Source organism: Epinephelus lanceolatus, chromosome 9 (assembly GCF_041903045.1).
Source record: "Epinephelus lanceolatus isolate andai-2023 chromosome 9, ASM4190304v1, whole genome shotgun sequence".
Classification (NCBI taxonomy): Eukaryota; Metazoa; Chordata; class Actinopteri; order Perciformes; family Serranidae; genus Epinephelus; species Epinephelus lanceolatus.
The window spans coordinates 7258318-7273486 of NC_135742.1; the positions used below are offsets into that span (position 1 = coordinate 7258318).

The window sequence follows — 15169 nt, forward strand, 5'->3', positions numbered from 1 at the left end:
CCAGCCACAATCGCACTTAGCCAAACACTACAAATATTTATATATCTATATATTTATATGTATATATATATATATATATATATATATATCCATTTATATCCAACAAATAGGTGCTGCTTCCAATGTTTTTTGGGTGCTGAAAAGTACCAGAAAAGGGGGGAAATTAAGAAAATTCGTAAGAAAAAAAAAAAGATTAAAACGGAAAAAAATATCAGGAATAAAATCCCACACTACTGCAATCCCATCCTTTGCCATTTTTTTTTTTTTAAAAGCAAGATGCTGCTACATATTTGTAACTACAATAAAGTCCCTTTCCCCTCCGCTCCTCACCTGTCCCTGATTGCTCATTTGGACATTAGCAAAGAAAAGCATGCTCAGCTAAAGGCAGAGATACAACGAGCCAAAAAATAAAAAACAACTAAAACAAAACATGACAGACTTGACAGGGAAATAAAATGCTAACCAGTAACATCCATCTGCCATCAAACCAAAACCTTACCAAACCCAGAAGTTAAAACTAGAGCAAATAACATTAAAATAATTATCATCCGTCTCGCTGGGTGGGCGAAATAAAGAAAACAAAGATGTCCCATCAGTGAAGTCTATCTCCGTTCGCATAGTGGTCGCCATTATCACCACAATCACTTGTAAGCGTGGTTCGGTGGGGGGGGAGGGGGTGAGAGTGAGCGGGTGGGAGGGTCAAACCCAAAAAGGTCCGGCGCTGCGAAGGAGAACACACAATCTTTAAAGTAACGACTCCTGTGACGTGATTTTTCAACAGTTGCTCCACTTCCTCGTCGTCGGGTTTATTTTTTTTTTTTTTAAATGTCATTTGTTCTGTTCAGTTTCACGATGAGCAGGTGGGTGTGTGTGCACGTGGAGGAGGCAAGGGGGTGGAGGTTGTTTTTTTGTAAAGGGGGTTCGGGAGGGGGGGCAGGGTGGTCGATGGTCGTCGCTCCACGCAGTTCAATAAAGAGCATTCCAAGGTCAGAGAAAGAAAAGAGGAGCGTCACTCCCATCCGTTGTCCTTGATCATGTGAGCCAGCTCGATGATGAACTTTCCCTCTTTGTACTTTTGACTGCTCTCAAACGCGTGTTCCTGGTAAAAATAAAAACAGAAAAAAGAGAAAAACTTTAGTGACAAGCAGCGGTGGACTGTACATTTACTCAAGTAGTGTACTTGAAGAAGTATTTCACCACTGGAAAGATTGTCCTTTAATAAAACTGGGCTGTCTATGAAGTAGAGAGACGCAAATACTTTTGAAATTGGTGCTACATGGGGCGTTGGTGGCTTAGTGGATAGAGCAGGCACCCCATGTACAAGGCTGTTGCCTCAGCGGCCCGGGTTTCGAATCCAGCCTGTGGCCCTTTGCTGCATGTCATCCCCCCCCCTCTCTCTCCCCCCTTCACACTTACCTGTCCTGTCCAATAAAGGCAAAATGCCCTAAAAATATCTTTAAAAAAAAAAAGAAATTGGTGCTACATGACCAGAGAAAACAGAGATAAAGTGCTGTGGCATTCCCTTTGCCCAAGAGCTAAAAAACCTACAACTCCCAGAATGCACTGCGATGCACTGGACCAATAAACGCTCCTGCTGGTTGGTGATGTAATGCAAGCCCGTCTGTTTGCCATAATGGCTGCCGGCTAACAAACAATCTCGTATTACAGTTTAACGGTAAGCTAAAACAAAAGGCAACACAGTGACAGAATTTTGGTTCAAATTTGATCAGAACTGCTTAGATTTACTGTTTGAGCTCCATTTTTTTCAACCACCATTTTCCCTATGTAGGAAACAGTTCACTTCCTGTTCACAAACTCTCGCTATTACAGCTAAACAGTGCACTAAAATATATTTCTAAAAATATTTTAGGCCAGAAATAGGCAATATAGTCACATAATCTTGGTTTATATTCGATCACTCCTGCCTAACTTTTGATCTGAGTTTGGTCTGAGAGAGACAGAGAGGGGCAAGTCCATCTCTTGAGCCACTTCCATACTCTTTGTGCTCACGGTGGCGGCATGGACCGGGGCAAAACGAAAATGGGGAAGTACATTAAGGCACTGGTTCAAAGTAGGGAAGTTTACCACAGTTTATTTACACATACTACCTGCAGAGTTCTTATTTTATTACCTCCATAAGCAGGCTATGCTATGTTTTGGCTGGGCGTCCATAACTTGCACGAAATGCATCCTGGTACATGTAGGCACTACTGGCATGGCTCCTCAGCTTCCTCAGCCTATATAGCACACACTAAGGAAATAACTGCTTCAGTTGACTACATTACCGTCAACACTGGCTGGACATCAACATAAAAGGTGGCGAATTGTCCCTTTAAGGTCATAACAGTATTTAAGATAAAAAATATTATGAAGAATGCAGTACAATTTTATCACCATAGCCACATTGTGGATTTAATCTCCAACTAGTGTATCCAACTCTTTTTTCAGTTGGCATTTTAATTTCAGGGAAAAATTTAAGACTACAAAATACAGTCGTTTAGCCATGTATACCAGTAAAAATAATCTAATAATTTGAGAGACGCTATAATCACTTAAAATTCTATACAAAGGCGATTTAATGTGTCAAACAGGGTTATGCCCATTGTAGCATTTTCAGATGAATTTGATGAAAAACAACAAAAATCTTAAGGTCCTCAAGGTCCTCTTACAGGCTTTTTCTGGCACTTCAACCCCTCAGTTGTTAATATCCCCTTTTACACTGTTAAAGGCGGAAATATCGCGCCATTATGCCGCCTGGCTGTTTTGTAAATAAGGTACGATTGCGAAATGGGGGGAAAGAGTGGTCTCGCCGATTATCTGCCACAGGAGGAAGTAACAGCGCTAAAATGGTGTCTGTATAAACAGGACAGCCATGGGCAGGATGACGTTTCGACGACGTGCTGTGCATGCAACCCACCGCGGGAGATTTAAAAGGCAGCAAATAGCAGTTAGCAGCTAACTCAAACAAGAAAAAAAGCAGCCAAAAATGTCTGCAGATTGGAAAAAACAATAAGATTCAGGAGCTCCTTACCCTCCGAGCAGAGGACGAGATCAGCTGCTATATAACAGGGACTGTGAATGATTGTTATTGCCATGTTATGTCATTGTTTTTGTTTATAAAGTGCTGGTGATGCGTATGTTATGTCACACCAGAGGCCGACGCTGATGCTGCTATCATTTGGATCTGTGTATAAAATGGAAAGAGGAGATTTCATCGCAGCCCTTTAGCGCAATCTCTGTGTAAAAAGGGCTAATAAGAGAAATCTCCCTTGGCCCCATATACAGCATTTTGTTGTGTATTTCAGTCTTGTAATGAATGATCTCCATGACAACTGAGCAAATGAGATGTGGTTGAAAGCTCCTGTAATTGAATCCTAAGTTTAGATTATTGTTGTCAAACTGCTGTTTCGAAAGTAAGTATTAATTTCACTGATTTCTGCGTCATTTCTCCCACATAGAGAAACGCTGTGAAATGCGTCTGTGGTCTTGAAAAAGTGTTTTAGATGCTTTTATGTAAATTATGGAGAAAACTCGAAAATGCATTTATTTTAACACTGCAGAGGAGGCACACATCATGTAATAAAGTATGCAATAACCCAGCAGTGAATTTGATTTCGAGTCAAATAGGCAGAAAGACAAATATACATTTATTCATCCGGCCTCATTATCTGAGAGAAACAGGAAGTTTAGAGCTGCAGAGGAAAACAAAAAGCGCTTTTTAAGAACTGCAAATGAAGCTTTCCTCCAGTGACCAAATCACCTCCTTTCAAATATCTCAACTTCCTGTCTGACAACACATCTCCCGAAGTGCTGTATGATTTCCCGGCATATGTCCCGGTCCTGCTGGGCTTCAGGAGAATCAGGATGTTGTCGTGGGTCTGTGTCTTTGATTATTTGCTCAGCTCTGCTTTGCCTTGTAAACCAGCTCTGCTCTGCTTTGCTTGCGGGGGCCTTTCAGAGACTCTCTAATTGTTTTTGTCACTGAAGGAGCGCCTTTAAGTGAGTCCCTGTCTCATACTTTGTTCAGTTATTTTACACCCTTCTATAGTCTTTTCAGACAATTACTGGGACAAGCCTCTTCAAAATGGCCTGACATTTAATCACTGTAGACTCTCAGAGGTACCAGTCTGGCTGTCTGCAGCCAACCTTTCGGCACTGTAATTATCTCGCGCTCTAGGAGACCACAGAGTGCTCAATCTCTGAGCCTAAATACAACCCTGAGCAAAAAAAAACTGTCACCATGGCTTTAAGAAGCAATGCTTTAATGAGAGCAACCTTGTTCCTTTGACCTGTAATAGCATCATTTGCCCCCTTGCAAAGCCAAGAAACCACATCGTGGTGCAACAACAGAGCAGCTGGCGTTAAGTGGTGCATCAAGAAGCATTAAGGGGGGAGAGTAAAAGGCCTTGGGTGAAAGTTTAAGGGGACTTACATATTTCCAGCCCAGGGTGGTTTTACAGTTTTCACAGTAGATATCAGCCACAGCATGTAAACCTGTGAGGAGTACCCGCTCCTCAGCTGGCCCGCAGCCAACATTCACCCTGCAGGGAAGACAGGAAGTGGAGAAAAGGTCATAGAGGTCAGGCAGAGAAGAAGAAGAGGAGCTAAAATTTTTCACTTAAAGGTCCAGTCAGTGTGTAAGATTTAGGGAGATTTAGTGGAATCTAGTGGTGAGGACTGCAGATTGCAACCAGCTGAAATAAAAGTTACGTGGACTGGTTAGAATTCCTTCAGTGTTCACTGTTCAGGAGGTTTTTAGCGGGAGCTGAATTATCCGCAGAGGTTTCCTCAACTCTAAAACAAACAGACCCGGTGATTAAAGCCGGTAAAAACTCTGATTAAAGCAGTTTCACGTTACAAATGAGGGTTTCTCTGGTGCCGTTTAGCATGTCGGACAAGGGCTGTTAGCCTAGCACCAGCTAATGTGTGCTCATGTTTTCTCTTTGACAACTTAATATCCAGATATTGGGGAGGTTATTACTGACAGCTGAATTATCCACAGGGGGCTCTTCCTCCCCAGAACAAACAGACCCAGTGTTTTTCTGATGCTGCTCATCATGAAGGGGCTTCTATGGTGGCTGACATGAAACCGCAAAAACGCTAATGGCCCTATCTATCTTTGTTTTTCTGTTCTGGGTTTCTGTAAAAACATAGCAGTGCAACATGGTTTAAGGTAGAAGCAGTACACAAGTATTCAAAGTACAAATACACATTGTGAGGCACAGTCCCTGTCGAAGTGTACTTGGTATATGTTAATTATCAAAAAATTGGGTGAAAAAATGAAATAAATCTCCCAAAATTGAAGATACAATAAGTGAAAACATTCATATTTCCAATTTTATCTCACTTATTCTCCATATATGAGATATTAGGTTTTTCATATATGACATTTTATCAATTTGGGGTATTTTTTTTTACACTTTAAACTGTTAAAGAAATTCCACGTGTCAAAAATACATTGCCATAAAGCTTAAAAAAAAAACTGCTTAGACCTCCTAAAAGATGACATTTTTGAGATAATGTTTTATCTGACAACAGTGACATTTTTAGAGCTTATCTTATCTTTTATATCTTCACATAACTGTAAAAGAGGAAAGTATGAAAGTCTCACAAAATGGAAAAACGACATTGCCAATACTTTAAAACTGTACTTAAATACCGAACTAAATAAATAAACACTTATTTGGTGAAGGAAATTAAATGTTTTTTTCTGGATTTTGTTGTATATTTGTACTTTCTTACTGAACAATACACCACTCCCTCCTAGTAAACACTGTGCTCCTGATTAAAGCAGAATTAAAGGAAATGCCACTGACAAATAAATCATTTTATGTAACTGAGCTACATGAAGACATCTGCAAAACTCTTATTTTTCCACCAAATGTATCTGTTCTTAGGCTACGTGTCTTTTTACCAGCAAAGCACCAAAAACATTGTTCAGTAGATTTCACATCGGGCATGATTGGAATGATTTATTTGGACTCCAGCGCCTGTAGAGTGCTTCTTTCACTCAGTTCATTCTGGCAGGTAGGAACAATGTAATTCAGAGTCGAGTGGCACAAAGCAGTTGCAGCGTGACACCTGAAAATGTCTCAGACCTCCAAGGGGGGTGAGAAACTTCTGTGTGGTTCATGAAGAGTGAGAGCCAATGCCCGAGAACCGACCAAGCGAGAAATAAACCACTAAAAGTGGCTCATGGGTTTAAAGAGATGGATGTTAACCAGCAGCTGCTGTAGCATCGACTGACATGAATGTTTTTTGGATGTCTAGGTTCCATTTAACCATCGTTTCAACAGCATTTCAAGGACCTGAGTCACTTTAAAATATAGTCATTTTCATGCTTTTGAAACATTTATATTTAACACAGATTCAGCCCAGTTTTAACATAAATGTCTCGGCCTCTTTTGACCTGCAAATCACCACATCGGTGCTTACTGGGTACATGTGGCAGAGACTGGAATCAGACTGGTTTTGATTCCCTGTGTTGCTACAATATCTTTGCTGCCCCCTCTGCTTTCACACTGGCAATTAAGTACTTAATTAAAAGTGTTTCAAGGTAACCAAGATATCCTACCCAACTCCACTTAAAAGAGGTGGTCCAATTTTGAAACTATGCACATTGTGGCTGCAGCAGTGCACTAATACCATGTCTCATAGGTGTTTGGACAAAGAGGCACCTCAGTTGGATGCAATATTTTTTCCGAGGGTATAAGAAGTTGAGATATTGTAGACTACAAACCCACTGCCATATCATGAAGTCAGATACCTTATATTATATATTACATCCATGGATTGCTCAGTACACCCTGGGTGCATGTCTAATAATACTGTCCAAGTGCGCAAAGAATAATCTATACATTATTTATTACGCTCATGGTATTCCACTCATTATTTCGTTTGCTGATGGGTGAATGACAAATTATTCCACCGTGCATAACCTCTGGGCTCAGTGCTGTTTCGCACACAGCAACACAGCCTCTGATTTGTCAACAGGCTTCCGCTAAGGGCTTATTTGTTCTAAATGCTAGAGATGGAGATGTACAGGGACTTAAGTTCGTACTCTGCGCTATTATGTCTGTATTTGCGCACGTTCTCTGAGAGCAAAATGGGGCAGTACCACTGGTGATCGTGGAGGCAGTGTAGCATAGTTCAAGTGAGATATGACCGTAGGAAACAATGAAGAAATTTAAATAATGACAGAACAAATTGTTAATATAGACTACAATAATATATAGTGAAAATAGTGCACAGAATTTTCTTTCCACATGTCAAGATATATATACTGGCTGCACAGACCACCGCTGTTTTCAATGCTGCCTCCGTTTAAAGGTACAATATTACAACGTCCTCCATCGTTGCCTTGTGTGTTGCGTGTAACTGTTGACTCTGCCCTCTAGTGCCATCTATTGGCTGTATCTATGCTAACGTAAAGGACACGTCAGTATGTTTGAAACGGATGTATCTATTTTCTTACGTAAAGGGAGTTTAAATTAGCCTTAATGGCTAAGGAAAACAACTCCTTTTAACATGGATATATAGATAAATACTCATAAAAGAAATTCATTGTGGCATTTATTTGTTTTTTTTTAAAACACAGGTGATTCATGCTAGATTTATTTGTTTGTTTTTTTCAAACACAGGTGATCCATGCTAGATTACAAAATGTCTGAAAGGCATCTGATCACACCAGAGCACAAAGCTACAACAGTGATAAAGCGGAGGCCATTTAAAGAGGACCACAGCGTTTCAGAGATACTCTAAAATTGGTTAATAGGGTATTTTGATGTTGTATACGACATCAACGACCTTAGAGGGTTTAGAATTTATCAATAAATTACATGGCATCTGATTGGTGCACAGACTTGCGTACTCCCTGATATCTAATCCAGTATTTTAGGTAGTGTCAAAGGCATTGCCCACACTGGTGTTTATATCGGAACAACTCTAATTAGAGGAGGGGTGGTGCATTTACTTTTTATTCTATTTCATTTACTTTTTTACTCATATTAATCCTTTTTCTCCAAATTTGGAGTAACCTATTAATGAAGTATCTTTGAGCAAGACACCAAACCTCAAACTGCTCCCTACATGGGTGTATATATGGGGATTTTGGACAAAGATTGTGTAGCGTTAATCCAATGTAATATAGTTTGTTGAAACAGATACTTAAACATGATAATTGGGAGTAAAATCTGTAGTGACAGATGTGAATTTTACAAGTGTATCCCTTGGTTTAATTTTTGTGTGGCTAGTAAAGATACCTGTGGCTCCACCTGCCTGTACATTGTTAAAATTTTGTGCATGTGCATCAAAACATAATTTTGACATAGGTGTGCAGTCACTGTGTCAGCAACAGTAAACAGCTGCACAGAGAACAACAGCAAACAAGGGTGAACGCAAAGCAGTAGGTGAAGGTAAAGCGGGGACTTCTGATCTCTGGTTTAAACTCAAACAAGCACACCCAGTGTGAACACGGTTTATGACTCCATCCAACAAAGTAGCTGCTTGTGAGTCCACGTAACTTTTATTTACAAGCCCCGGATCACTTGTAAATAACAATGGCTGAACCTGAATAAATGCACAGAAAGAGCAACAAAGCAGAGTTTTCCATTCTGGAGAAATAAACTGTAGGTGTGGGTCTCATACTTACACTGAATTAAACAGGTAGGCTCTTCCTTGACTGCCTTGAAATGACTGAAACGAGAAAGAGAAACAGAGAGAGAACAGCATGTAAGTAGACGATACAGAGCTGCACCACACCACTGAGTACAAGAATGTTAGCAACTGACGCCCTGGGGTGCTTTTCTCCCAGCAACTGCTGTGCATACTCGTTCTTCCACCTTGTTGAGGTTCCCACACACAAGTTTGGCTGGAGGTAAGAAATAAAATGAGGCTCAGAGAGGCAGAGATGTCTGAGCAAGCCTATCATCAACACATTAACTTTAATGATGATGAAAGAGATGTTTCCTGAGAACTCAAGTTGGACTCTCATTTCCTTGTTGCTCATTGTTACATCATACAGAAGAAATAAACTTCAAGATTTCTTACCAGTACTTCACTTAATGCAAAATATTTACTCGAAAATCATTTAACAAGCTGCTGGCATGTTTAGAAACCCTCAAAATGCAGGTGGGAATTTTGGTTTTGAAACTATACTTGCCAAAATCAATGAGATTAGACAAAATCTAGAAAGTCACATGTTTCCCTGCTGCAGACTAAAGACGTCAAGCTTCATTGCTGACAAGCAGCATTACAGATATTCAGTGTATTTGCACAATGACAAAGCAGCTTCTACAGCAGCGTCTAACAGCTGATATGAGAGGAGACTTTGATGCCTGAACAATGACGAGTCTGAGCTTTCTGAATGAAATGTCAATAAAAACACAGCCAAGATGCAGTTTAGTTGGATATTAAGTAAACTGTACGCACACACACACACACCAAGTACAGTACTGATGTTTTAATGATTCTGCAAACCCTAAGTACATGCTGAAAAACCTGTTAGCTCGAACGCACGGAGGGAGGAACAAGTTATGTTAAAGGTGCCCTGTGGCGTTTCCTTCTAAACAAATATTGTTCTGTTTACATTCAGTGTTTCTCACCAAAATGCAGTGTGTGTGTGTGTGTCCTTGAGGTGTAACAAACACGTTCAATGCATTTGCTTCCAAATGAGGCAGGAATTAAGATGCATGTCTCTGCAGATCTACACAGAGAAAGGTGTTATGGGTAATCGCATTTTGCAGAAAAGTCATCCTGCACACCAAAATCTCGTCAACTCCAGCCAGACAAACTCAAAAATGACACTTTTCCTGCATGCAGGGGAAAACTTGTACTTGTTGCGGTTGAGCTAGTTTGGAATATTGTTATGCCAAAATGAAATTTCTATTGTACGAATTGAATGTTTGTTCCTGCATTGTGTGTATTGGTCGTGTTGTATGTAATCACCACCTGCAGACACTGAGCTCAACCTCTAAATGTAAAAAGGTGAAAAAAAGAAAAGAAAAGAATTAGTATTAATAATGAGAAGAAAAGGAAAGAAAAAACAAAAGAAAAATGTTCCCACTAAGGGAGCTGATGGTTAGATAAAAACAAAAAAAAATCATAATAATAATTATAATAATAATAAAAATCATGGATTATTTATCTTTTAATAAATAAAAAAAATCAAAATGTATTAATTTATTTTTAAATAAAAAATATAAAATAAAAATATATATATGTATGAACCTGACTTGTGTACATCCTTGTTTGCTTATTGTCTTCTCTCAGGGCCAAGTGCAACTATTTTTGGTTGCACGTGCAAGCGAAAATCTGTCATGTATGAGTAAATATTTTTAATGGTTGCAACAGTGCACCTGACTTAGCAGGTCTGTCACTGTATGTAGCATTGTTTTCTTCCCAGACCCGCCCTAGTCTGCCTCTAATTGGCTCTGACTCTGATATTCTTCTTCACTGAATGCTGGTAGGGTGAATGTGTGAAATCACACCCTGAACTCCCTTCAAGCGACAAACCAACCTTAGAACAAGGTAATTCAAAATTAAGAAAACTATTAATTGAATTTGTTTGTCAAGAAAATGCAGTGCTGCCTGTTACACCTGGCTCTAGCCCTGAAGGCCCACACCTGACATAACTTGTAGTTTTAACTTGTAGCACTTTGAGATCTTTTGATGAAAAGGGCATTATAAATAAAATGTATTATTATTATTATTATTATTATTAATTGGCAGAGGTAACCGCTCCACCACCCCTCTCCCCTGTCCCCAGTAAGCTGCCAACACAAAACATAATGTAAATAGTCTGCTGTTAACAAAGACAGACAGGACTGTGTGGCTCATTTAAAAGTTTGAAAGATTTCCTCGGTTTGGACTTGAAAAAATGTCTCTAAAAACAACTTGTTGAAATACTATGAAAATCCCTGGATTTCTATGAAAATGGAGCACTCTATGAAAGTACCGCATTTCATTCTAGTAAAAAAATAAAGATCATGGACTCAACCTTTGCTAGTCGAAACCTGAAGAATTAATGGTCAATTTATCATGATATTTATCATTTAAATATTTTATCTTATATTTAAAGTACAATCAGACAGGTGAAACTATAAATAACAGATTTATAAGTTGATACAAAACACAAAATCAATCACATTGTCGTGATGAATGCAGGAGGTTAAATAAAATCTGTCTCTATAAATATCCTGCTGCCCGCCTGCTGCTGAGTCCACACATGACGTTACTGTATATTAATGTAAACAGAGCAGTAAAGCCGTCACAGTGGGTGACGACAGAGCCTGCCAGGCTTCTCTCCTCCGGCCCCGTCATCCTCGGCCGGCAGACAGGCCCCAATCGGCTTTGCTTTTTCCATTGCAAATGAGTGCGGCAGATAAGTTTGTGGCTGCGGTTGAGGGCGCTGAGCTAATACCGCCTAATAGGAGCACCAGCTGCCTCCTTCCCCTCCGCTGACCACAGCCACCACCACTCCTACCACCACTGAGGCTCAGGGGACGATTTGTTGGAAGCATTTGTCAAAACTGTAAAAGTTTTATTCGAGATAATAGGTTTGGCTTGGAACTCATTCAAGAACAAGTAAAAAAAAGAGGATTATTATTATTTTCTCTGCTCCCCTGGTCTGGTCACTGTAGGTGTTGATGTCTCACTGTTACATCCTCCCAGCTCATTGTCTGTGTTTGAAGTGAAGTCTGCACACACGGACAGTCCAGAGCCACAAGACATGTGACCTTTAGCTGCGAGAGGGAACTAGGTCGGTCCCCATGGAGTCAACAACAAGTCCTCTCCACAGTGTTTATAGTCCAGGGAGGGGAAGGAGGGGGTTACTCCATGTGACAAGTGCTGGGTGTCATATCTGAGCTTCACTGTGGCTCAGCCATCAACTTAACCACTGGCAAAAAGGGACGGCTCCGTCTCTCGCTGCCCTTATCTGTTTCCCACAGTCTACTTTTACTTTGGCAGCGTTTTTGTCTCCCTACCCGAGCTGCTGCAGCAAGCTTCACTGTACTGTAGATCACTGGGCTATAAAAACACATAAGGAGGCATGAGGATGCTTGTCACATAGTCCGTTAAGAATCTAACAGCAAAATCCTTCAAGATCAGTAAAAAAAAGACAGGATCATGTTTTTTGAATGCAGACAGCAGCCAGACAGCATTTGGGGGCTGCACTAACCCCCTCCAGACTCCCAACAATCCTATTAGACGGCCCAACAGGATCCTGCAAGGATTGTTTCCAAAATGTAAGAGCAGAGAGAGTCAGACGCAGGCTGGAAGTACTCCCACAGGTTTTTTTCCCCTTTCTTTTGCTGCTTAATAAAACATGAGCAAACGGGGAGTGTGGTTACTGAGCTCGTTTTCCTTAAGCTGCTGCAATTGCTTTTGTTTTAAAATGCTTGTTCCCAAGAAATGAATTCTACAAAGCAAATCTCAAAATCCCTGAATCCTCTTGACCACACGGGACTGAAGGGAACAATACCTCACACAGAGAAATCCGCTCCTTCAGCCAAACACACAAAATACAAATCCAACCCCGAGAGGCAAACATGCTTCAGCAGCGAGTTCTGTGACTGTCTCGCAGACAAACTGCATCTGATTTCACCAAATTTCACAAAAAAAAAGCAGAGGACGGGTGGAGGCATTTTGGCCCTTGTGAAATAAAGATTAACTTAGCTATTAACAAACCTGCTGAGGTCAACTTTTACCATCTGTCTCAACAGATGCCCGCCTGTGGTAGGTGAGGGTTCAACTCCAACTTAAATGCCCAAAACCAAAAAGCTATATTTAAATTCAATTTAAGGGGAGACTTTTAAAGGATTAAATGTCTGATATTTACAATCCTACACTGTGTTCTGCATAAGTTTGAACATTTAAAGGTCCACTGTGTAGGATTTAGGGGGATATATCGGCAGAAATGGAATAAAACAAGTGTTTCCTTTAGTATATAATTTCCTGAAAATATGAATCACTGTGTTTTCGTTATGGAGCAGATTCATTGTCCATGGAGTCCGCCATGTTGCACACCATATTTCTACAGTAGCATGAAGCAAACAATCCAAATACTGGCTCTAGATAGGCCCATTTGAGTTTTCCTGTCAGCCACTGTAGTTAGCTGTCCCCTTACGAGTGTCAGAAAAACAGATTTTTTTAATGTGACACTGCTTTATTCAGTATTTATACCAGTTTAAATCACCGGTTCCATTTGTTTTGGAGAGGAAGAGACCTCTGCAGATAATTTGTCTCTTAGTAAATCTACCCGAACATCTAGATTTTAAGTTAGCACAGAAAAGAGGAGAGCCAAGATTAGCAGGTGCTAGGCTAGCAGGCCATCTCCTACACGCCAAATAGTGTCGTAAAGACACTGATTTGTACCGTGAAACTTCTTTATTTGGTGCTTTTATGGTTTAAATCACGAGACAAGCAGACCTTTACTGATAATTCTGCTCATGGTAAAAACCTCCTGAACGTCTGGATCAGAAATAACCTGAGCACATTTCAATCCCCCATATCGGCTACTTACTGAGACATTTCACTCTGGACTAAAGTGATGGACCAACTGGAGGCCCTCTGCTAGTGTAGCTACGATATAGTTTAATAAAACCTTGCTGACCTTGAATACGCTTGGTTTAATTATGATATTAAAAGAGAGAGTGGTGAGGGGGCAGTAACAAATCGGCTGCCACGGTTACGTCAGTCACATGTAAACCATCAGAGTCTTGGCAAACTTCCAGCTGGAAGAAGAAGAAGGAGAAAAAACCCCAAAAGGAAGTGCGTCTGTTAATGGCGAGAAAAGAAAAGTGTGATCAATCCATTAGAGGGGCTTCCATCAGCCTGATGGGTGGGACGAAGCCAAGGTGCTGAATAAAACACTCAGCCTCCTCCTCCTCCTCTTCCTCCTCAATATTCAGGCTGCATCGTCCCGCTCCAGGACCACGTTCACACTGCAGGCCTCTGCTCTCCAAGTGCCGCTCACACTGCTATCTGATTTCAGGGTGGTGCTCCTATCTGCTGTAGGATGTAACCCATATTATCTGATAAAAATATGAACTGACGGCGATGGTGAAGAGATGCGGCGTGCTCAGGATGACAATGACAACAGATGTTGGATCTGATATTGTGGCTGCACTTCTTGTTTTCAGCATGTTTTGGGAGAAGATGTTGACTGAAATGAAGTCAAGCTGGTGATGGTGTTTTACGTGATGGCCCTCATGCTAACGGAGCCTCGTCCAGTTGACCATTCACTAGTTATTGTACAATCAGGAACTGTAATGGGACAGTGTGAGTGGAGCTGTAATAAGACTGATACTCAAGGAATCAATTATTTTCTGTGGGTTCGACTGCTCTAAAGCTAGCATGCCAGGCTAACTAGCTTACAGTAGAGATCTAGTATTATTGCCAAGGCTTAAGGAGCATAATCAGGGTTCACACGGATTCTTAAAAAGTCTTAAAAGGCACTGAATTCATTAATATAAGAATAAGGCCTTAATTAGCATTAAAATGTCCTAAATATATTGTTCAAAAGTCTTAACAATGCTAAGAAGTGGGATTTTATGAGTCTTTTCTTTGACATTACATCATAAATTCTCAAAGTAATTGTAACATCTATTTTTTTAACAACTTAACAAATGCCTCTTTCATTAAGGTCATGCAGGTCATGATAGCTGAACCTAGACACTCATATTTAATTTCCAACTGGGATTCTCAGCAGAGAATAAATCGTCTGCTTGCTATCACTGGGCCCTGGAAGACATGGGGAAGTGTGAATCCAACAAAAATCGGCAATTCAACCAAGATTTCGCAACATGGCTGAAACCAGTACAAGGCAATGCTCATAAGGCTCGGGGTATAAAAAGATTTTCAGACTCAGCAGGATGGGAATCAAGGCAGTGGAGTCCCACATGCAGAGTGAGAAATAAAAAAAACCATCAACAAACGCCAAGTGTTTCCTCAGTTTTGCTCCACTCACGTCTCCGCCACAAGACAAAAAGCTATATTTTATGTTACAATAAACATTTGCGCAAAACTTTCCCTAATCCTCAATAATTAATGTTGGTTCCTTTATTTTAAATTTTGGATTTTGTAAAATCGGTCTTGATTTAATTCCAAGTAGCGTTAAAAAGTCTTGTTAAGTCTTAAATCTACCATGCCTTGAGCTGTAGCAGTGGCG

General features: G+C 40.4%; 1 protein-coding gene across 2 annotated transcripts in view; it reads right to left on the bottom strand.

Moving 5' to 3' along the window:
* Positions 1 to 805: 805 nt before the first annotated feature.
* The window catches only part of ypel1 (yippee-like 1), a 45335-nt gene continuing 30971 nt past the window's right edge, over positions 806 to 15169 (bottom strand). For both annotated transcript variants that reach the window (XM_033619255.2, XM_033619254.2), the window contains exons 3-5: positions 8651 to 8694; positions 4433 to 4541; positions 806 to 1099 (exon numbers count right to left, since the gene is read on the bottom strand). In XM_033619255.2, the coding sequence (XP_033475146.1) occupies positions 1010 to 1099; positions 4433 to 4541; positions 8651 to 8694 (243 nt within the window). In that variant the 3' untranslated portion in view covers positions 806 to 1009. The remainder of the gene's footprint in view (positions 1100 to 4432; positions 4542 to 8650; positions 8695 to 15169) is intronic.